Source organism: Hyla sarda, chromosome 3 (assembly GCF_029499605.1).
Source record: "Hyla sarda isolate aHylSar1 chromosome 3, aHylSar1.hap1, whole genome shotgun sequence".
Taxonomy (NCBI): domain Eukaryota; kingdom Metazoa; phylum Chordata; class Amphibia; order Anura; family Hylidae; genus Hyla; species Hyla sarda.
In genome coordinates this window covers 315,446,848-315,470,458 of record NC_079191.1, presented here as the reverse complement: position 1 = coordinate 315,470,458, position 23,611 = coordinate 315,446,848, and the positions used below count along the sequence as shown (strand labels likewise).

General features: G+C 40.1%; 1 protein-coding gene and 1 long non-coding RNA gene across 2 annotated transcripts in view; one reads left to right on the top strand and one right to left on the bottom strand.

The window, feature by feature from the left end:
* The window catches only part of LOC130362507 (uncharacterized), a 65,531-nt gene that overhangs the window by 23,792 nt on the left and 18,128 nt on the right, over positions 1–23,611 (top strand). The window lies entirely within an intron of this gene.
* TULP4 (TUB like protein 4) overlaps positions 17,000–23,611 on the bottom strand; it is a 237,499-nt gene continuing 230,887 nt past the window's right edge. Inside the window, exons 14-15 of the mRNA XM_056567101.1 lie at positions 20,057–22,626; positions 17,000–17,767 (exon numbers count right to left, since the gene is read on the bottom strand). Of these exons, the coding sequence (XP_056423076.1) occupies positions 17,651–17,767; positions 20,057–22,626 (2,687 nt within the window). The 3' untranslated portion in view covers positions 17,000–17,650. The remainder of the gene's footprint in view (positions 17,768–20,056; positions 22,627–23,611) is intronic.

The following is a 23,611-nucleotide window of genomic DNA, read 5'->3' as shown; positions in this document are numbered from 1 at the left end:
TTACGGCACTTGGCACTGGACATTTCTTTGTTATATCGTTAACGTAACCTGTACTGCAGATTTAGTAAACTAAAATCTTATGACAGCCAGTCTACTAAAACTAGACTACAATTAAAACAATTCATATGACTAAAATATGACTAAAACTAAATGTTGTTTCAGTCAAAAGACTATGACTAAAACTAAATCAAAATTTGCTGTCAAAATTAACATTGGTTCACACCCACCTAAGGGAATCAGTTCAAGCGGAAACCGTATTTTCTGCTAAGAGCTGCAGACACTGTTAGCCTGATAGTATAAAATCAAACTGTACCTTTCCTGGAGCCGATGGTGTTAAACGCTGCTGGTTGAAAACCTGGTGTCCTGGTTCTTACCAGCGTCAGACGACATCATCTGTGCTTCCTGGTCTTCCTGCGCTGGAGTGTTTCTGCTGTCCACTAGGGTCCACGTGCGCCAACACTGGCTTAATCTTATAGAGACACAGTGCACTCCCTAATGGATCCTCCCCCAATCCCTGTGAGAAACTCCCTATATAAATCAGCACCACCTGTTGTCTCATGCCTCAGCAAGGTTGTATTTTCTGCATTGCTAGGTTTCTGAAGCCTGTCTGTCTGTTGATCCTATGTTCCTAACCCAGCCTGTCTACTGGACTTTGCCTTTCTCCCATCCCCTGGAACCAACCTGTCTCTTCTGTGTATAAACTTGCACTGTTGACTACGTTCCTGACTGCTAGCAGCTTTTTCCAGCCAGCCTTCACCTTTAGCCATCTTGGCTAGCTGTTCTTACAGCATCTGCTCTGCTAAAGAAACATCTAATTAGCTCTGCTACGTCTGATGCTATCTTTAGTGTCAGTTTGGCTCTTCTGCCTACCTGGCCAGCTGCCACCATGTAACGCCCATGGGGAGTTACATGGTGGATATCATAGGTCTATGTAAAGGACCCAAGCAATGGTGCAGGAGTGCCAGATGAATGACATGAGCAATGGATGTTTTTTCATGCCATTTCCTCCCTTGACCCCTTCCCTCCCCATGACGTATGCGTACGTTCTGGGAGGGGGGGGGGGAGCAGCTACAGAGCGGAAGTGTGATGTCATCCCGCATCCCTGCAAGGCTATTAACTCTTTAGATCCCCTTTAGATACTCTTTTTGGTGTATGTGAAGACAGAAATTTCAGAAAATGTGACCTGCACAAAATTTATCAAATGCTCTGCGTCCATTTAATAAATTTGGTGCTCCTACACATTACCAGCACACAAAAAAGTGTAGAAAAATGCTTCACTTACACCTACAATGATAAATGTCGGCCAATAAGTCCTGGAAACAACAAGCACAGAAAATATGCTTTATGTCTTAACAGGCAAGGAGGAAAAAATGAAAACACAATTAACAAAAAAAATCGCTGCATCATTAAGACATTTCTTTATTGTAATCCTTGTAAAAAATTTGTCTTTATGATTCAGCAGCATGATTCTTTATCGTTAATTTTGTCTTTATATAATATCGACACTAATATAGACACTTATATAAAGACAATAATGTCTTTATATAATTGTGCCTTTATATAATATTGCTGACCCAAATCTGTGTACAGAAATTGCTTCTATAGCCTATTCAGGATGAGTAACTCCTGGGGATAGCGTGACATTCTTTTTATGGGGCAGGGTTTACTCTGTAGTCTGTACGGGCTATAGGAGCTACCTTCTGCATTCAGATTGGGGCTGAGGTGAGGGGGATATTATACAGTTACCTACCTCCTTACTCATTGTGTCTTCTAAGCCTCACAGGCTACAGGCAGCCCACGGGAGTCCGCTACTTGCAGTAAGCAGCTTGTAGATACAAGTCAGATTTGCCACGCCCCCTCGTGACATAACACTACGCCCCCTCCATTCATGTCTATGGGAGGGGGCGTGACGACCATGGCTGCCCAAACCCAGCATAATGTTTGGAACGCCGGGTGCCTGCACAGAGATCGCGGTGTTCCCAGCAGCCGGACCCCCCCCGTGATCAGACATCTTATCCCCTATCCTTTGGATAGAGGAAAAGATGTCTAGGGGCAGAGTACCCCTTTAATGTCTTTTATGAACCTCTCCAGGCTCTAGTGGCGGAGTACCCCTTTAAATAGGTTTTCTAATGAAAATCTATTGATGACCTCCCCTCAGGAGAGGTGTTCAGTATCAGATTGGTGAAGTGCTGACACTTGACATCTCTGAGTCTATCGCAGATGGCTACGTTCTTTGTTTAGTGGCAATCCTGAATTACTGATGCTCAGTAACCCATCACAGCCACGAAATGTACAGAGATGACTGTTTCTGTCTCTTTTCTCTGTGAAATATCTGGAAAATCATCGATCAGTTGGGTACAGTAAGTAGTGGGGGATAGTGAGCAGAACTGAAAAGACAGAGCACAAACATAACACTAGTCTGTCTATGCCAGGTCATCATGCATAAATAGAATTACAATAGCCTCAGGTTACAAATTTACAACATACAATGTTCTTTCCTGAACTTTTGCAGCTTAAAACCTGAAAAATGTTCAGACCTTAAACTTTTTCACATTTTGTTATGCTGCTGTCTTGTGCCAAAATAAAAATGCATGTTTCCCCCATCAATCCGCACTCAACATCTCATAATAATAAAGTTTCATATTTTCAAAAGTAAAAAACAACATTTTACATAGAAAAGGGTCTGAATACTTATGTTTATGACACTAGAAATTAAGCACGGGGGGGGGGGGGGGGGGTGGGGGGATTGGGGTGTCTTCCTATTCTCTTGATTATATTTGGAGTCAACACCTTTTTTGTTTTTACAGCTAGTGAAGTGTGAAAAAAGTGAAGACTTTTTAAAACATTGTATATGCGTTTTGAATTGACATGCAGATGTTTGGAAACCCACCTCTGGCTGCATTACAAGTGATGTTTGGACAATTTCTCTTTACTGCAATAAGGTATAGGAAATTGCCGGTAGTCCCATAGACTTGCATGGCAATAAAATGCAAGTCTATGGAACCTCCAGGTTCTATATACCACTTGCTTTAGTTGAGTGGAAGTTGAGCATGATCTCCAGAATGGGAGTTGAGCGTGATCTCCAGCCTTGGCTCTAAGAGAGAACATGACAGCACATGCTCCATTCATTTCTATGGGAGCACCAGAGTGCATCTACAGTCATGGCCACACCAAACTCCAAAAATGGGCTGGACAAAATTATTGGCACCCTTAATATTTGGTTGCACACCCTTTGGAAAAAATAACATAAATCAGTCGCTTCCTATAACCATCAATAAGCGTCTTACACCTCTCAGCCGGAATGTTGGACCACTCTTCCTTTACAAACTGCTCCAGGTCTCTCTTATTGGAAGGGCGCCTTTTCCCCCACAGCAATGTTAAGATCTCTCCACAGGTATTCAATGGGATTTAGATCTGGACTCATTGCTGGCCACTTCAGAACTCTCCAGGGCTTTGTTGCCATCCATTTCTGGGTGCTTTTTGACATTTGTTTGGGGTCATTGTCCTGCTGGAAGACCCAAGATCTCAGACACAAACCCAGCTTTCTGACACTGACTGTACAGTGCAACCCAAAATCCATTGGTAATCCTCAGATTTCATGATGCCTTGCACACATTCAAGGCACCCAGTGCCAGAGGCAGCAAACAACCCCAAATCATCTTTGAACCTCTGTTATATTTCATTGTAGGTACTGTGTTCTTTTCTTTGTAGGTCTCTGTGTTCTGTTTTTAGTAAATAGTAGAATGATGTGCTTTACCAAAAAGCTCTATCTTGGTCTCATCTGTCCACAAGACATTTTCCCAGAAGGATTTTGGCTTACTCAAGTTCATTTTGTCAACATGTAGTCTTGCTTTTTCTACCGTATGTCTCTCTGTCAGCAGTGGGGTCCTATTGGGTCTCCCGCCATAGCGTTTCATTTACTTTAAATGTACAGATAGTTTGCACTGACACTGATGCTCCCTGAGCATGCAGGACTGCTTGAATATCTTTGGAACTTGTTTGGGGCTGCTTATCCACCATCCGGACTACACTGCATTGACACCTTTCATCAATTTTTCTCTTCCCTCCACGCCCAGGGAGATTAGCTACAGTGCGACGGGTTGCAAACTTATTGATAGTGTTGGGCACTGTGGACAAAGGCAAATCTAGATCTCTGGAGATGGACTTGTAACCTTTAGACTGTTGATATTTTTCCTCAATTTTGGTTCTCAAGTCCTCAGACAGTTCTCTTCTCTTTCTGTTGTCCATGCTTAGTGTAGCACACACAGACATACAGTGCAAAGAATAAGTGAACTTCTCTCCTTTTTATCTGCTTTCAGGTTTGATTTTTATATTGCCCACACCTGTTACTTCCCCCTGGTGAGTTTAAAGGAGCATCACGTGCTTGAAACAATCTTATTTTTCCACATTTTTGAAGGGTGCCAATAATTTTGTCCAGCCCATTTTTGGAGTTTGGTGTAATAGGTTTAATTTGCTTTTTTCCCTCCCTTTTTTGGTTTAGTTCCAATACACACAAAGGGAATAAACATGTGTATAGCAAAACATGTGCAATCCTTTTCTGTAAGAAATGCAAAATTTTCTAGAAAAATTTCAGGGGTGCCAACATTTATGGCCATGACGGTATAGTGCTCCCATAGCAATGAATGGAGCCGAGCACGTCTACAGCACGCGCTCACTCTGAGAGCCATTCTGGAGATTGTGGGGGTCTGACCACTGGGATAGGGGATAAGTTGTCTTTTGCTGAATAACCTTTAAGAATTCCCCAAGATGCATTTACTAACAGATGCCATTGAAACCTACAAATTGAGATTTAAAAAACGGTATGTTTAATTTATTAATGATGAAAAACTATACAAGATGTAGACTTTTTATTTTCCTTTTTTAATCTTTTATTAAGCAATAGCTTATAACCATTACAAATCCAAGTCATCATGGAAGAAACGGAGCAGTCTTTTCCTTAAGACCATAAACTATCTACATCTACACGACCAGACAAACCACATTACGTCTTCCCAGTGCCTGTGGCACAGTTTTGATACAGTACACATATTAAAGAGATGATGGAAAATTGCAGTCTTTTTTTCTTCTCTTTTTTACAATGCAGTCAACAATGATTCATAAATGCACCTTAAAAAATACACAAATAAGTAAAAAGATTACATATGGGTTATAATACAGTACATGCTGATGCAGTCATATATGACTACATACTCAGTCTGTTTAGGGTTCTCATAGTGCACACACTGATCAGATTTTTTATTTTTATTTTTTTTTAATAGAAAACCAAGAAATCAAAAGCAATATGAATAGAAACAATGTGTTAAGATACGGTATCAAAGTGATTTTTCTTTCTGAAAATAGAGGTAAATAAAAACCAATTTTTTTTGTCAGTGGCATGCTATATTATCTAAACAATACAAAGTATGTACAGGTAAAACTAGGCTCAGATGGTCACAGAACATTGCATGTGAGGTGTTATGAAATCCAGATTTTTTATTTTATTTACATGTCTAAAGTGGGGGTATTCTATAAGCAGTCATTTTGTGTTGGATAAAGATTATAATTTGTAGACAACCTACCTGTGAACCAGGAGCCATTAGCTCATGAACAGAAGCTCCACAAATCATAATACGGCAGTGTCTCAATGATGTCTCTGGAAACACAGACTGCAAACAGGTTCATCCCACAGAATGACTATCATTTAGAGGACATGTTAAAAGTGGGCCAGATTGTTTATTTTTGATTCCCATCAAGGCATTCATAATGCCTGAACAAAAGTTAATAAATACAAAAACAAAACTATTATGTGATACCTCAAAACCCCCAGTCCAAAAAGAGGTAAAGAAACACAAAGCCTGATTGACTGTGTACGGGCACTAATGTGCACTGTTTTTCATTAGTTCGAAAATAATAGTCTTGTTTTTCGACATAAATCAGGCAACAAGTTAACACAATTACAACGTAAAGATTTCCTTCTATTGATAATCTGATATCCCACTTATTATAGTAATCAGAATCATTTTAACTGCCCATACATGCTTTTGACCAGATCAAAGGAATTGTCAAATTTTAAACACCATTTATTTATTTTTTTTATCTAAAAAGGCTTTAATTTGTTTGCTCTATTTTTAGACAGACAATTTCAAATCTACAGCATAGATTCGGAGTAAAAAAGATACAATGCATATAGCAACAGAGGATGTGTAGGAGCTAACAAAATACTGTTTTAACACTGAACTTAGGAAGCATTCCGAATCACATTATAACATGCTAGGGCTGTAAAATAGCAAACTAGAGGATACTCAATTTTCATAGTCCAGTCCGTTTTTGGACTGTGGGAGGAAATCAAGAATACCAGTAACAACAATAATTGCCACTAAGCCACCCTGTTCTGTGTGGTTTCTTTATGTTTTTCAACTACACTGCTCAAAAAAATAAAGGGAACACTAAGGTAACACATCCTAGATCTGAATGAATGAATGAACTAATAGTATGAAATACTTTCGTCTTTACATAGTTGAATGTGCTGACAACAAAATCACACAAAATGGAAATCAAATTTATCAACCCATGGAGGTCTGGATATGGAGTCACACTCAGAATCAAAGCGGAAAACCACACTACAGGCTGATCCAACTTTGATGTAATGTCCTTAAAACAAGTCAAAATGAGGCTCAGTAGTGTGTGTGGCCTCCACGTGCCCGCATGACCTCCCTACAATGTCTGGGCATGCTCCTGATGAGGTGGCGGTCCTGAGGGATGTCCTCCCAGACCTGGACTAAAGCATCCGCCAACTCCTGGACAGTCTGTGGTGCAACTGGACAGTTGGTGGATGGAGCGAGACATGATGTCCCAGATGTGCTCAATCGGATTCAGGTCTGGGGAACTGGCGGGCCAGTCCATAGTATCAATGCCTTCCTCTTGCAGGAACTGCTGACACACTCCAGCCACATGAGGTCTAGCATTGTCTTGAATTAGGAGGTACCCAGGGCCAACCGCACCAGCATATGGACTCACAAGGGGTCTGAGGATCTCATCTTGATATCTAATGGCAGTCAGGCTACCTCTGACAAGCACATGGAGAGCTGTGCAGCCCCCCCCCCCCCCCTGCCCAAAGAAATGCCACCCCACACCATTACTGACCCACCACCAAACCGGTCATGCTGGTTGATGTTGCTGGCAGAACGTTTTCCACGGCTTCTCCAGACTCTGTCACATGTGCTCAGTGTGAACCTGCTTTCATCTGTGAAGAGCACAGGGGGCACCAGTGGCAAATTTGCCAATCTTGGTGTTCTCTGGCAAATGCCAAACGTCCTGCACAGTGTTGAGCTGCAAGCACGACCCCCACCTGTGGACGTCGGGCCCTCATACCACCCTCATGGAGTCTGTTTCTGACCGTTTAAATGGACACATGCACATTTGTGGCCTGCTGGAGGTCATTTTGCAGGGCTTTGGCAGTGCTCCTCCTTGCACAAAGGCAGAGGTAGCGGTCCTGCTGCTGGGTTGTTGCCCTCCCAGGGCCTCCTCCACATCTCCTGATGTACTGGCCTGTCTCCTGGTAGCACCTCCATGCTCTGGATACTATGTTGACAGACACAGCAAAACTTCTTGCCAACAGCTCGCATTGATGTACCATCCTGGATGAGCTGCACTACCCGAGACACTTGTGTGGGTTGTAGACTCAGTCTCAAGCTACCACTAGAGTGAAAGCACTGCCAGCATTCAAAAGTGACCAAAACATCAGCCAGGAAGCATAGGAACTGAGAAGTGGTCTGTGGTCACCACCTGCAGAAACACTCCTTTATTGGGTGTCTTGTTAATTGTCTATAATTTCCACCTGTTGTCTGTTCCATTTGCACAACAGCATGTGAAATTGATTGTCAATCACTGTTGCTTCCTGAGTGGACAGTGTGATTTCACAGAAGTGTGAATGACTTGGAGTTACATTGTGTTGTTTAAGTGTTCCCTTTATTTTTTTGAGCAGTGTGTATATCACTGGGCTAGAACACAGGTCTTTAGTATTTATTAGACTACTATCACCTAAATATTATGATTGTTGTCCTGCTCATTTCTGAATCCACACTGGAGGGCCCTATTTTCGCCCTCCTAAGATGTTGAGTGATCGTCTTGACACTGAGACTTGCGCGAGACTACAACGTTCAGTCTACGGGTTTGGCGAGTCCCGTAGACTTGCATGGGTCTGCCACAAAATCCATAAATTAAGCAATTACCGAAGTCGCACTTAAAAATGTACTTGTCTTCAGTATAAGGCCTGTTCACACGACAGAATTTCAGAGATTTCTGAATAAAATCAATGTGTTTTCTACACTGAAAAATGTGTAAGTTATATTCTAAAATAGCATCTCAGTATGTGTAGATAGATTAGTAATCAGTGTGTGGGCTAGGTTGATATTCACACACAGAAGTTTTATATTTATTATGCATTGGCTTGCAGAAATTAATGTAAGGGCACAAAAACAACCCTATTCAGAGAATAGATCCGGCATATTTTGTCCTGCCAAAAAATAAGCCCAGATTTAGTATTACACAACGTGCTAGACATAACTTACAGGGCATTTTGCATCTGAGCAGGAAGTTACTAAGCAATGTGCACCAAAATAGTTAATACCACAAACAAACCTTTGTGATTTCCTTGAATGGAACTACTGTTTGTGATAAATCTGATGCATGTTAACATACCCTAAGGCCATGTTCACACAATAGAATTTCTGTGCAGAATTCCCTTGGTGAATTCTGCACTGACATTCCGCAGCAGAAGATTGCAATGGGATTCTGCTGTACTGTGCATGCAGAGGAATTTCCACGGTGCATTTCCGAGTGGTCCTAGCGTTAGCATGTTCTGTGCCGGCATTCGCCCATGTAAATATAGCCTTACAGTTCCTGAAATGTACTGGTTCTTCTTGTGGAGCTCTAACTGGTGCAGGAATTCTTACAGCTAATGCTTGTTGAGAAAAGCTATACAAATAAAGTTCTGTCTGGAGCCTCTGTCAGTAATTCTGTCAGCAAGAAACTGCAGCATTTTGCTCTATTCTTTCGGACAAAACAACAAACACCACATTAACTTAGAATGGGATCCATCAAGTTCTAAAAGGATCTGTCCCGCAGAATTCCGCACAGTGAACATTACCATCATAGTGAATGGGTCTTCCGCAAGAACCGTTCACTCTGAGGAATTTCAGGTATTTCAGCAGTGGACAATTCAGACAATTCTGTGAGCACTGCATAGCTGTCAACGGTGACGGCGCAGTGTTTCATGGTCCTACCCCCTAAGTAGCTTTGGCGGCGGCCACCAGACGAAGTCTCCACTCGCGGAATTCTGTGAGCGGAGATTCTGCAGTGTGAACATACCCTTAGTATTATTCATTCAACAAATCCATCACTGCAATCATGGCTTCTGTTGTCACAGTCATGGCAGCAGTGTAAACAGAGCCTTAGCACTTCTCCAGAGGAGGAAAAACTGCCTCTCTGATGCTAACTATAGTTAGCTACTCTGTAAGTCAATGTCTAACCCATAAAAGAGCTGAGAAACATAACCAAACCAGAGACATCCATCTGTAGGCAGCCGTTTTGAAATGATTGCTTCTCATCAGTACCAAATATGGATCTGGTTGGCTAAGTGAGATGGCTTTGAACAAAGTACTTGTTCTCCTTGCAGAAATCCAATTGGCATGGGGGAATATTCTTTAAAAAATTCTCGTAAAGTATAAACTGGAGAACATTCTACCTACGATTTACCTTTATGTGGTAGGAGCAGAATTTAAACTACCAGAACTGTCTGACTATTTACATTCAATGGCAACAGTGATATGAAACATGTCCTTAATAAAGTCTCATTCTACACCAGTCACCTATATGAAACATGTAGACTCAAATTCACCAAGGCTTCCATTTTATATTATTGGATTATTAAAGGGGTACTCCTGTGGAAAACTTTTTTTTTTTTAAATCATCTGGTGCCAGAAAGTTAAACAGATTTGTAAATCACTTCTATTAAAAAATCTTAATCCAGTACTTCCAGTACTTTTTAGGGGCTGTATACTGAAGAGAAATCCCAAAAATAAATGCATTTACTCTTATGTCATGACCACAGTGATCTCTGCTGACCTCTGCTGTCCATTTCATGAACTGTCCAGAGCAAGAAAAAAATCCCCATAGCAAACATATGCTGCTCTGGACAGTTCCTAAAATGGACAGCAGAGGTCAGCAGAGAGCACTGTGGTCATGACATCAGAGGAAATGCATTTCTTTTTTGAATTTCTCTTCAGTATACAGCCCCTAAAAAGTACTGGAAGGATTAAGATTTTTTAATAGAAGTGATTTACAAATCTGTTTAACTTTCTGGCACCAGTTGATTTTAAAAAAAAGTTTTCCACAGGAGTACCCCTTTAATACCATTCTAAAATGACAGTATATTAGGGAAATGCTAAAAACATATCACAATTTAATTGTCCGGGTCTTTCTACAGAGCAAATTAATGTTTAGCAAGGTTGAATATTTTCTGTTGATGTCAGTTCAATAGATGGTTAGCCAACAGTGTGCACAGACAGAAGAGGAGCTCAATACAACCTTAAGAACTTTGTTAGTAAGGAAGCCTAACATAATGGTAGCTCTCAGGGAAAGATCAGTAGATTTGTAGATATGTCAGGGGTTGATGTCACCATTAGTTTAAAATAGGCTTTGGACAAACAAAAAAAATAATGTTAAATACATACAAAGTCACAAAATCAGGAAACGGAGTGACAAAAATAATATCCAGGTCAACTACAGTACTAAGGTTCTTTTGGGCAGAAAATGGCTCTCTACAACATAGGGTTTAAAATCAGTATGAACCTATTCTATGAGGCTTTGCTTTAAAAAACAAGCACAAAAATGATGGTACATGTAAGCATAAACAAAATACTCAGCTTGAATCCCCCCAGGCCTGTCTGCCTCTTCTTTGCCAGAGCTGTCTACTCTTCCGATTGGACCGTTTCTAAACTGAACTCTTCTAACATGTATATTTAGGTATTCTTCATTAAATAATTTTGCAACATTTTTTAGCTCTACATGATGCCATTCCTCCTAGAAATATATTAATAAATTAACAACTCTTTGTTACCAGTTTTGGAATGTCCTTACACAATGTTGTATCAGTGCTGAAAGTTTTAGACTATGAAGTGGCAAGTGGAATGGCAACAATGATTTGTCAATTTACCCATATATTTCTAGGAATAATGCCAGCGGATCAGCCCAACACAGACTTATGAGACAACCTGTCCAGAACTGTTCAGAAATAGAGAATAAACATATTTAACAAAACTGATTCTCCTTATGTCACAATCTTTCCTTGTGTTGACACTAACTTCAAATTACTTACTACCTCATAACTTCATTGAATGAACGGCAGTAATTAAGGCCTCCATACACTTTAGTAAAAAGTTGGCGAACCCACTGATTTTGGCAGGTCTGGCAAACTGTCTAAAGTGTATGTGGCCTCCGATCTCTCCCACAATTTAAGAGGACAAGGGATGGAAAGGAGAGAAGGTTTGGATTTCAATTGCCCAATCCTACTGTTCTTTGAGCGATAGGCTTTCTGGTAGAAGCCAACTTTGCTCTTTTCATAGACAACAGACAACGTATGCACAGTCACATGGGGGATTTGATTGGGATTGAACTTTGGACGACAGCTATTGATAGTGTATAAAAAACCATTGGCCACCTTTAGGCAGGGTATAAATTAGCAACCTGTCAGACCTAACTCCTGCATCAGCAGATTACCCCTGCTGATGGGAAAAAAGCAGTTCAGCATTGGTCATGCCATAACATACTCCACCTTAGTTTGTTGTATTAATCAGGCTATTTCAATAATAAAAATGTTCAATTCAAATTTGTTTAACCATTAAATGTTGACAATTTTCTATTCGTCCAGAAAAAAAAAGCTTCCCCCATATATAAATAGAGCTTTTTATTATGTTTTGTCGACATAGGTGTAAAAATTGCAATAATGACTGGCAGTTAAATGTCAACATTACTTATCAGGCATCATATCAATGTATATTCAAGGAGGCAGGGAAGCTTGGAAAGCCGACTCCACTGACCCCCCCCCTTCCAATTGTGCACCGAAGCGCTTTAACAACAGAATAACGGTTGGGCATGACTTTGAAACTACTTGACAATCAGTAAGTGATACATCGTTTTACTCCTGTTTACGATACTATAACCTAGTGTATTGAGTTTACTGCCGGTGAACAGGCTGGCATTTCCCTAACAACTGACAGGATTTGTTAAAACTTTATTCAAAATTAAGAATTGAACTTTGCATAGATTTTAGATGTTCAATAAAACAAGATTTTCTCTGTTCCACTGACCAAAAAACTAGTGAGCATTCCATATAATATAGGACTTCAACAAAAGTCTAATCAAACTGTGTGAAAATGTTTGACCATTCTATACAATAGCATATCTAGTCACACCAGGGAAGTAGTTGTATTTCTAGATTATGGAATCATTTACATTTTAAAGAGATTTCCTGCTGTTAAACATTAAGGGTATATGGACTGAGTATAATTACCCAAACCAGTTTATCCCACGTGCACAGTTTTTTTTTTTCATTATAGTGAATGGGAGATCTGAATCCTCAAACACAAGACATACAATTATTTTTATAGTAGACATGAAAGTCATAACAATTGGATTTAGTTTATAAGAAATAATGTTGCTATAGTGCCATAGTGACCAGTCACATTAGATTTTATAGTGACATATTTTTGGTTTCTTGACATCTCCTCCTAATCTATGTGGATACCAACAAAAAGGAGCCCCTGTGACGTCAGACACGGGAAGAAAAAACAGCCTCCAGTTGTCCTCTTCAGCTGTAAAAAAAAACTTAAAAACCCTTATAGGAGCTGTAATGTCATCACTAGAGATTAGCGAACTTAGAGTAAATTCGATTCGTCACAAACTTCTCGGCTCGGCAGTTGATGACTTATCCTGCATAAATTAGTTCAGCAATCAGGTGCTCCCGTGGGCTGGAAAAGGTGGATACATTCCTAGGAGACTCTTTCCTAGGACTGTATCCACCTTTTCCAGCCCACCGGAGCACCTGACAGCTGAACTAATTAATGCAGGATAAGTCATCAATTGCCGAGCCGAGAAGTTCATGACGGATCGAATTTACTGCAAGTTTGCTCATCTCTAGTCATCACATTTGGTGTCATTAATGTATTTTTAAAACCGATAATAAATGTTTCAGTAGAATTTTGGTGAAAAATTTTTGGGATGATCATGTGAAGCAGGGGAATGCAATATGTAGTGGACTTCAAGTTACCAGTACAATGGTTCAGTGCCACTCTGAAGCAAACAATTTCAGTAAAGTAGTAAATACCCTTCAGTTATCCACATTACTGCTGTGAAGCCTCAAACAACACCACCAGCAGTCCTGGTTCAACATCAAGCAGGCATTATTTTATTTTGTTAAAGAAGAAAAACCTCATAACGTAGAATGGAAATAAATTCTAAACTTAACACTGTTCCAAATTTATAAACTAGAAAGTAAGGGGAAAAAACCTGCTCCAATATTTAGAGCAGAAGGTGAATACTCAAAAATAAAGGGTAAAAAAATAACATACAAAATACACAGGCAGCTATTTGTATCAACAGAACAACAAGGTAATTAAATTGGATTGTATTTTGGTAGAAATGTGGACACTATGGGGAAGATTTATGAAAATCTGTGAAGAGAAAAAGTGGTGCAGTTGCCCATGGCAACCAGATTGCTTATTTCATTTTTAAAGAGACCTGTGAAAAATGAAAGAAGCGATCTGATTGGTTTCCATGGGCAACTGTACCCCTCTTCCTCTACACAGGTTTTGATAAATCTTCCCCTATGAGCATGTGTCTTTGTTGCAAATGTCTCAGCCCCTTTATATCACATCATATCTATTTTATAAATAGTCAAATCAGATGGAAGGGTGTAGAAAATCTGCGAGGTCTCGGCGCAATCCGTTGTGTAGGTAAAAAGTCCATTTATTATATACCAGAAAAACCGACGCGTTTCGAGGCCCAAACAGCCTCTTTCTCAATGTTACAAATTTTATGTGCAAACAGTAGAGACAGTGTGCTTTAAAAGGACTAAAAGGCGATAAAAACAAATTGATACTTGATGCCTGACGTCAGCTCTCCTGCCGGAAACGCAGGAGAGTGACGTGTTGTGTAAACAGTGTCAGATAATATTATGTTGACAATTAGTACATATAAAGTGCAGAAACCTGTGCTAAGGTCCTGCAGTGTGTCCCTGTGACCCCTGCAGTGTTGGCAACTAGCGCCGTGCAGGGGGATATAACGGCAAGGGAGCGACCAGTTCCGTGTCCTGCACGGATTTAGCCGACAGCTCTGAATGAGCTGTCAGCGCACTTCCGTAGCGAGGCTGTGGAGCCGGGTAACTAGGGACACTAGAGTTCGTGCATGCGCGTGGACAGAATAAAAGAACTTTCGTGGATATGGGTATAATATAATGTGGGTATAATATGTACCCACGCTGTGTAAATGGTCATAGGTGGTAACGGATAATGTAAATGAGATATATATAAATACATGCAAGTGATATGTTATCATAGGTAGTAACAAAAAGTGCAAATAATATATATAGCCATGGAGGGGAAACCATGTAATATTCATTATAGGGCGATATTGAATTCATATAAGGCACAAAGATGTTTACTGTAATTCTATAATGAGCGACGTGCTTCATGGTTGGTGGATGGTACATGGAGGATACTCGCTGTTATATGTCCTATATATTTTTATATTGCATGTTCAGAGGTTGTATATTAAATCATGTTGTGGTATAGAAAAAAAAGTGGTGATGTTCTATATCTTTGAACAACCTTGGTAAGTATACGGTGTAAGATGTTAGATATTAGATGTTGTCAATTTCTTAGTTCAAACCTGATGGATGTAATGTGTTCATTTTAAATATCCAGTACGATTCGCGTCTCTTGAGATTTTCAAAGCGATCTTGTACAAGAGATGCGAATCGTACTGGATATTTAAGATGAACACATTACATCCATCAGGTTTGAATGAAGAAACAGTTTTTAGAGCCTTTTTGTCCTTTTAAAGCACACTGTCTCTACTGTTTGCACATACCATTTGTAACATTGAGAAAGAGGCTGTTTGGGCCTCGAAACGCATCTATTTTTCTGGTATATAATAAATGGACTTTTTACCTACACATCACGCATTGTGATTTTGCGCCGAGACCTTGCAGATTTTCTACACCCTTCCATCTGATGCTTCAACAATCGGCCAAGGCTTCCTGACTACCGATGCTGAGGTGGCTGCACGGTTACTACATGCTGTCATAGGTGGTTGTGTCTGGCACACAACCACAAAAGGTGAGCGAGATTGCCCCTATTGTCCCACCAGCACTTGAGAATACATCCATATTTTTAAGGACTACTATCCCATGAGAAGCTCTGCTGTTTTTTCCCCTCTATATAAATAAATAGTCAATTGAGTTTTAGGGCAAAAGTACAGAAATGTTGTTAACTTCACAGATTTTTTATTTTATCGTCTGGTGAATCCCGCCATAACAGTTGTTCCTACAATTTTCACCCATTGCAGGCAAGGTGTATGTCATACATGTGCAACCCTCATCATAAACTGGGCCTATGGAACTGCAAGATAATACCCCCTCCCCCTTGTAATATTAACACAGCATTCCGTTATTGGAAATAAACCTTTGCTCAGCTCTTTCTGCAAGTCAGATAGACTTCATTAGAGAGGTTTATGTCTCCTTTCACTTGTATGAGGAGAGAGGTCCCTCCTTATCGGCAAACAAAGGTAACACATCTATGATTTTCCTTCTAGAGCTGGGACCCGCTGCCATGAAGTATATATGGCATATCCTGCTGATCTATAATAAATCTTAACACGCCTTTAGGGTAGTGTCACATGTGCCGTATTTTGCTGCTGCATATTTCCTTACCCATTGAAGTCAATGGGTAGCAATATCAGCTGCAGAAAATATGCAGCAAAATATGGCACGTGTGACCCTACCCTTGTAATGTAAAAGGCAGTTTATTTGTATAAAGCAGGCTCTCCACACTCCAAACAGCTTAAGGGAAATATCATGCAAGTTAAAGGAGTTATCTGACTTCCAAAGATTAACTAGAATTACAGATCTTCTCTTGGTTCCATGCTTCTTGGTTTAAAAGCAATGTTAATGTTTCAGGGGCAGCTACCCCAATACAGAGGTGACATCACTATGGCCAAAATGTCACTGCAGCATGTTTTACCTGCCCACCACATGATTGTTACTATTCATGGTACACATACAATTTTGTTTGCTTTTTTACATTTTGCATCAAGCCAGTTTTGACAAGTCATGATGCCCCTTTTAAGATTTGCTTAAAGATTAACTTTTTGCAGTACAGCGAACAGAAATTTACCCACAGGCAATGCCCATATAGTGCAGGCTGTGGCAATTCTGCGTAAGTGGATAATACTTCTGAAGACTACAGATTTATGAAAAGATTCACCCTAAGGGTCTGTACACGTACAGTATTCTGTGCAGATTTGATGCGCCGGATTTCAAGCTGTGTTCAGTTTACATTGAAATCTGCAGCAGAAAATCCTGCGCATCAAATCTGCACAGAATACTGTACGTGTGAATAGACCATGAAGGGGTATTCCAACATATGGAATATGTTGCAGGGGCTGTGGTGAAAATAAAAAAGCCTATACTTACTTACCCTCAGTCCCCTGCAGCTCTCGTTTCTCTCCTTCTTACCCCATGATCTCCCATCTTCCTTCTGCTTGTCAGACGAGAGCTTGTTGCAGCAGCCCATTCCTCAAATCATTGATGGTGTCCCGTCTCGGCCAGTAATTTGCTGAGCTGGCATGTCCTGCAGAAAGCTCTTGGCTTAAAAATAGGAAAAAGACAGGAGGTAGGGGAATGGAAGAAGCTAAACAGGAATTGCATTAAGTATAGCTCTTTTTTTTGTTTTACTACAGCCCCAGCAACACATTTATTTTCTCCATGTCCCTTTATCGTGGCAAGGACTGTCATTTATAAAGAAAATCAAGACAGAATTTTTAGGTTTGGTGAAGAGATTCTTTTAAAACCAAACCAAAAACACTCAGAACAAAAACACACAGTTTGTAGAAAAACCTCATCAAAGAACTTTCTGCTTAACACACTGATGCCAATCTTCAGTACCTACTACCCCATTTTTAATGCATTCAAGTATTAAAACATTTTTTAGTTGCATTTTTTTGTTTGTGATTCTACAAACTGAAAAAAAAAACAGGTCAATAAACCACATTGTTTACAGTTTTCAAAAAAATAATATTATTATAAATAAGGCAGTTTCTCCATGTAATATTCTAACATCTATTGCACCAAACACAAAAGAACCATCAACAGCCATGCTCCCATCATGACCCACAATGGCTCCTGTTCAACCATCAGCAATATTGCATGTAAAAAATAAAATAAAAAAAATAACAAGAATGTCTTCACACAAGAAGTCATGGTTCTTTCCAGTTGAAATGATTTAATGTTTCTTCTGTCGTCCCTTTGGAGCTATCTATACTACAAACGTTGTTCTATCCACTAGTTGAATTGCTTCCATGTCATAGTCTAGGCTCATTTGAGACGCTGAGTCACATTAGCCAGAGCAACAGCAAAGGCTTGGACGGCTGAAAAGGGATATTGAAAGTCTAAAATGTAGGCATTGCCATCAATCCTTCCAAACTGCATTACCTGTCAAGGAAAAAAGAGAACAGGCCAAATTATACTGGATGGAATAACAGGCAAGTGGTTATTACTAAAATTCTAATGTTGTACTACCCTCTGAATGCAACAATAGAGAAAGTGCTAAAACAGCACAATGATTGTATACATTTAATCTATATCATGCTCAGAGCTGCGGACATGGGCAGACAGCTGATAAACAAATGATACGCATCTCTAAGCTGATACCTGCTATAAAATAGGCTTTTCTTCAAAGCTCAAGTGTCTTAGAGGCAATGCTGAGCTGCAGCATGTACGCCTCCTCCCTCCCCTGTATAATTGATGTACAGGGATCAGTGTTGGAAGCTTAAAGGGGTATTCCAGGCCAAAACATTTTGGCTCCGGAAAGTTAAACAGATTTGTAAATTACTTCTATCAAAAAAATCTTAATCCTTCCAATAGTTATTAGCTTCTGAAGTTGAGTTGTTGTTTTCTGTCTAACTGCTCTCTGATGACTCACGTCCCGGGAGCTGTGCAGTTCCTATGGGGATATTCTCCCATCATGCACAGCTCCCGGGACGTGACATCATCATCAAACAGTTAGACAGAAAACTTCAGAAGCTAATAACTATTGGAAGGATTAAGATTTTTTAATAGAAGTAATTTACAAATCTGTTTAACTTTCCGGAGCCAGTATATAAACATATATATATATATATATATATATATATATATGAAAAGGTTTTGCCTGGAATACCCCTTTAACTCTGGTTATCAATCATGCAGGGCAGGGAGACATTGGGGAGGCAGGAGGTGTGCATGGCCTCTATGACACTTGAGCTTGGAAGGAAAACATCATTTTATAACTTTGCACACAGCCATCAGCCAGCTAAGAGACAGGTATAATATGTTTCATTTCCCTTCGAGCTATCTGCCAATGTCTGCAGCTTTGAGAATAATATAGAGCTGACAGATTCCCTTTAAACATTTTCTTTCTTTAGAATCTATTCAGTTTCACACTGTAATCAAAATATATAAATTCATATTTGTATTGCAGGGGCTTAGCCCTTTCCACTTCCTCACAATTATAGGTCTGTCAGTAGGAACCCCCCAGCTACTTCAGCTGTTTACTAGCTGACAATGGATCAGATTAAGGAGGAATTATAAATGTGTTCTCTGCAGGATTACTAACAGACAGTTTTTTCATAGACCTATACAAAATCATACGTTTTTACACACAATGAAAGCAAGAGGGGGGAATTTGTCAAATATTTTGTGTATGAGTTTGGTGCAAACATTTTTGACTCTTCCTGTGTTTTTTCAAAATTGTAAGCATTGTGCAAAAATTTTATACTTTTTTTTTTACACCATTGATAATTTCCCCCCTTAGGGTTTACTCAAGATTTGGTGTTTACTTATTAATTACCAATTTGTTGGGTTAGTGCTGAGAAATTATGTTTTTTAAAAAGCATACTATAAAGTCCTACTATTTGCACTCCTAAGCAGTAGAAATTCCTCTGTCATTCTTCCTCAAAATATACTAATAATTTAACAACTAGGTGTACTGTTACCCTTGTAAATAGTCCCTAAATAGTCTGACGCTGTCCATTTATTGCTGACAGTTTCATTCTGTGTAGAGACATGTATCCCTAGTGAACAAGTTGACAAATGGCCTGTTTAATACCCATAGGCACTTAATCTTCTTAATAACAGATGTGTTGTTTTCAGATTAAGCATCATGTACCTATCACCCCTACTATATAAACATCAAACAGTATTCCTATTTGGAGATGAATATAAAGCCCATTCTACTGGTTGCCGTTTTAACTGGACTGACTTTGTGGGTTCATTATGCAACCATATGATCCACACCCAGAAACTTCATTTTTTATTTACAAATATTTTTTCTCACAAATATATAAAAATGTAACACATTTAAAAGGCATACACATCTAGTGTCATTTTTATTGCTCTAGTGCATTTAAAATATATAAAACATTTATTTTTGCAAATTGTCTTTCTAAATATATCATTTTTTTGAACGCACAGTCCCCTTGCAGGCCTATGTCACCTACACCTTTGCTGTGTAGGTTAATAAAGTGACATATGACTGCAGGGCCAAGTTTGTAGTCTATAAATTTATAGACAAAAAGTAAATTATTTTTAACCAAGAGTATTTGCAAAGTATATTTTTCACGTTTTGATGCTTTAGTGCAATAAAATAGATGCAAAACTGTCAATTTATGTTACAGTACAGCTCATGAACAGTTAGTAAAAAATAATCTGTTTATACGTTATTTTATGTAATTGTTCCCATACCTGTCTACCTTCCAGTTCTATTTGGAAATTTTTTGCAGATTCCTGAGTCACCCGACCCCCAAAGTCTAACTGGTAGACCTGTGTTGCCTCGTTCCAAAGAGGCTGCTTGTTGGCCATGACATATACAAATCCTTGGCTTCCCAATCTGCCATCATCTTTATCGTTTGCTTTCCGACACTTAAATTCATCCAGGTCACTAGCTGTCCTAAGGTTTCTCTTGGTTTTCCATCCCTTTTTATTGCTCTGGCTCTGGTTCATCAGCTCATCTCCACTGATAAAGAGTTCCGGTTCACTTTCAGAACTATCTTGAAATTCATTTGTCTTATTTAGCTTCTTGGATTTTAGCTGATCTTTCTGACTTTTTACCTTTTTCTTTTCTCTTCCAAGCCGGGGGCTAGATATGAGGGAATTAAAATCACCCAAAGTCCTTGCCTCCTTTTTTACCTTGCCCTCAGTAATGGCCTGAACATTCCCCTCTTCTGCCCTGCTATCCAAACGTTTTCGATTTTTCTTAGCAAATTTGTCTGTCCTCTGGGGTACAGGGCTCTCGGTTAAGGAAAGGACCTCCTGGAAATTATCCGCAGTTTCTACCATTACCTCAGTACCCACATTACTTTGGAGCTCAGGCTGAGGAAGAGATAGAACAGTTTTTTCTGGCAACAAATGAGGTTTTGGTGGTAGGGAAGTCTGTGAGCTTGGGACTGGGGGGCATGCACTGTATGTGTTCCACGGGTGTAGAGCTAATGCAGGGAGCTGCAAGCCGTTGCAATTACTACTTCCTGGATACATGGGTGGCAAGGGGCAACAAGGCAGATTGGGTGGATATGCAGGCTGTACTACTATAGCCGGCTCCTGCTGCACAAACTGCGCTGGAGCTAGAGGTTCCTTTGGGGAGCAAGGCTTTTGTACTTGTTGGATAGGAGGTGGCACATTATACCCACTAGCAAAAGGTATCCCAACACCATAATTTGACTGGAATGTTGAAATGGGGCTGGTTGTCGACTTAGGGGAAATAAATGGCACACGTGACATATCTAAATGTTGGCCCTGTCCAAGTATTAAGGGTGGAGGCCTCTTGGGAACTGGCAATGTGTTATGAGCTGTCCTTTCCTGTGGAACCCATACATCCTCATTTACCATTGGGTCCCATTGGTATGGTGGTGGACGCTTTACAGTAAGTCCTGCCTCAGCCAGGTTTATATGCCTGACTGGCTTTTCTACTTGGCAATGCTGGGAAACCGTTTCATCTTCTGTAAAGGCAGAGTTAATATAGTCTGTCCTGTCTCTGCAGCTTTCAGCAGGACTTAAAAGGTTATAAGAAGACTGAGATGCTAAAGGAGCTGTGCTGGCAGAGTGAACTATAACAGTACTCTGCTGTGGACCACAAGCTGAAAGTAGGTTAGGGCGAATATTTGCAGCACCAATGGTGCTGGTGCTCATATTACTATTATGATTACTAATGCTACTACTCATAACTCCAGTACTACTACTACACTGGCTACATGTGTACAATGCTGTTGGTGTCCGTTGCTGGTATTGTCCAGTCACAACATTGCTCTTTGATTTAGGTGGATGTTGTAGTGTAGCCCTCTGGTTATCAGTCATTTGAGCCATTTTAAGAGTAGCTTCACGACTATTTCTCCGTAAAGTAGCATGGATGAGACTGCTGTCTATTCTCTGAGCTGCACCCCTGCTTTGAGCAAGCTGTGCAGCAATTTCAGGGTATGGTGGTGGATCACCAGGGGGTATAGAATAACGAGGGACAGTCAGCCTATTTAGTGTGGCACTAGTGCAAGGTTGTTTAATCTTCTTTTCTGTTGCAGAAACTCTTAGTGTTGCAGAGCTTCCTGGGCCTGGAAGTGTATAGGTATTTTGAGTACACAGCATCCGGGTTCGTGGTCTGCACACTTCTTCGACATTGCCACTGCTATCAAATGTTGTTATTCGTTCATAACCTAGTGGGGTTTGGTAGTGCCCACTAGAAAACAGGGAAAAGTCACCCTTTTTTAAGCAGAGGTCTACAGGAGGTTGTGGGATTGGTGGTGGAGGAGCTGCTGAAGTAGGAGGAGCTGGAATTGTTCCGGGGTATGGAGGAGGAGGATTTAATTTGTTCAACTGCATTTCTTGAACAGTGGTGAAAACAACAGCATCTCCTTCTGCAAACTGAGGAATCTGCCGTATAGGTTTTGACTTCTGGGGATGTTCATGATCTCGCTCGTTGTGGTCAATGGACATTTGTACTGTACTTTGAGGTGGATGAGGCAAAGGCAGCTGGGGAGGTTGCAACATGCGGCCCATTTCAACTCCTCCAAATATGACTTGCCCTGGATTAGAATATCGATTCTGTGCTGAATACTGAACAGTATTTTCTGTTGGATGATCTGGTGGTGCTGGGGCTACCATTTGATTGGCCAGGACATCTAGCTGTACATTTTGATTGGCTAACAAAGAGTGAACTAAGCCGATACTTTGAGTTGGTGACATAGCCTGGGCAGAGCTATGGATAGGTGCAATGGGAATATTCACAGTGCAAGGTGGGTTGTTTTCAGGTGCCCCCGAAGTTCCAGTTACTGTAAGAGAGGGAATAAAATGCAAACAACTTACTACAATACAGTAGTTTCCTAAACTAAACAATTAGTAGGAAACAAAATACACAAAAAATAAGCAAAATAATTTAAATGAAAGTTAATTTAAAATGATTATGACATTAACCTTTCTTCAAACTAAGGGCGAACTGACAAGTCAAATTTTTACATGCAGTTTCTAAAAGTGTTTAAAACACACAGCAAAACAATTTGTGTAATGGTATACTGCTAATTATATTGTATGTGTATGGGACATCTATATAGGCGTTCAATCGGTCTGGCTTCAAGGAGAAGGCCGGCTCCACATGGCGCAGGATACAAAAGGAATGGAGATCAGATAAAATCGAGGTAGTTTATTTCCCAAGATGCAACGCGTTTCACTGCGGGAAAGCAGCTTCATCAGGCCAGACCGATTGAATACCTTGCTTAGCCGGAGGGCTGCGGATACACTACTTCTTGATGCACCTATCATTGTTGTGTATGATGTTACACAGCCACATCTGGTGAGCTGCTGTTTTATTTCACTTTAATACTGTTTATCTCTCTTTTATTACACCAAGAAGCGTTCTCCCTTTTCTCCCCTTTAGATCTATATAGGTGTGGCTCACATGTGGGTGGGTAGTACAAGGGAGCCCCGTGATCCTCTATTTCCCAGGAACTGTGTTTGTTTTATAGACCGTGGGTCCCACAGCTAAGGGTGGACGATAGAAGTAGACTGCAGATCACACTGATCAGTGCTATGCCTATGTATAGTACTGAACACTAAAAATGTAAAAGAAGAAAATAAAATCAACATCTTTGGTATCGCCGCATACGGAAATGTCCAAGATATTAAAATATTACGTTAATAATCCCCTATGGTGAACAGTGAAAACATGAAACAATACCAACGTCCAAAATTGCAGCTTTTTCATCAATTCATATCCCAGAACAAAGGAATACAAAGTGATCAATAAGCCACATATATGCA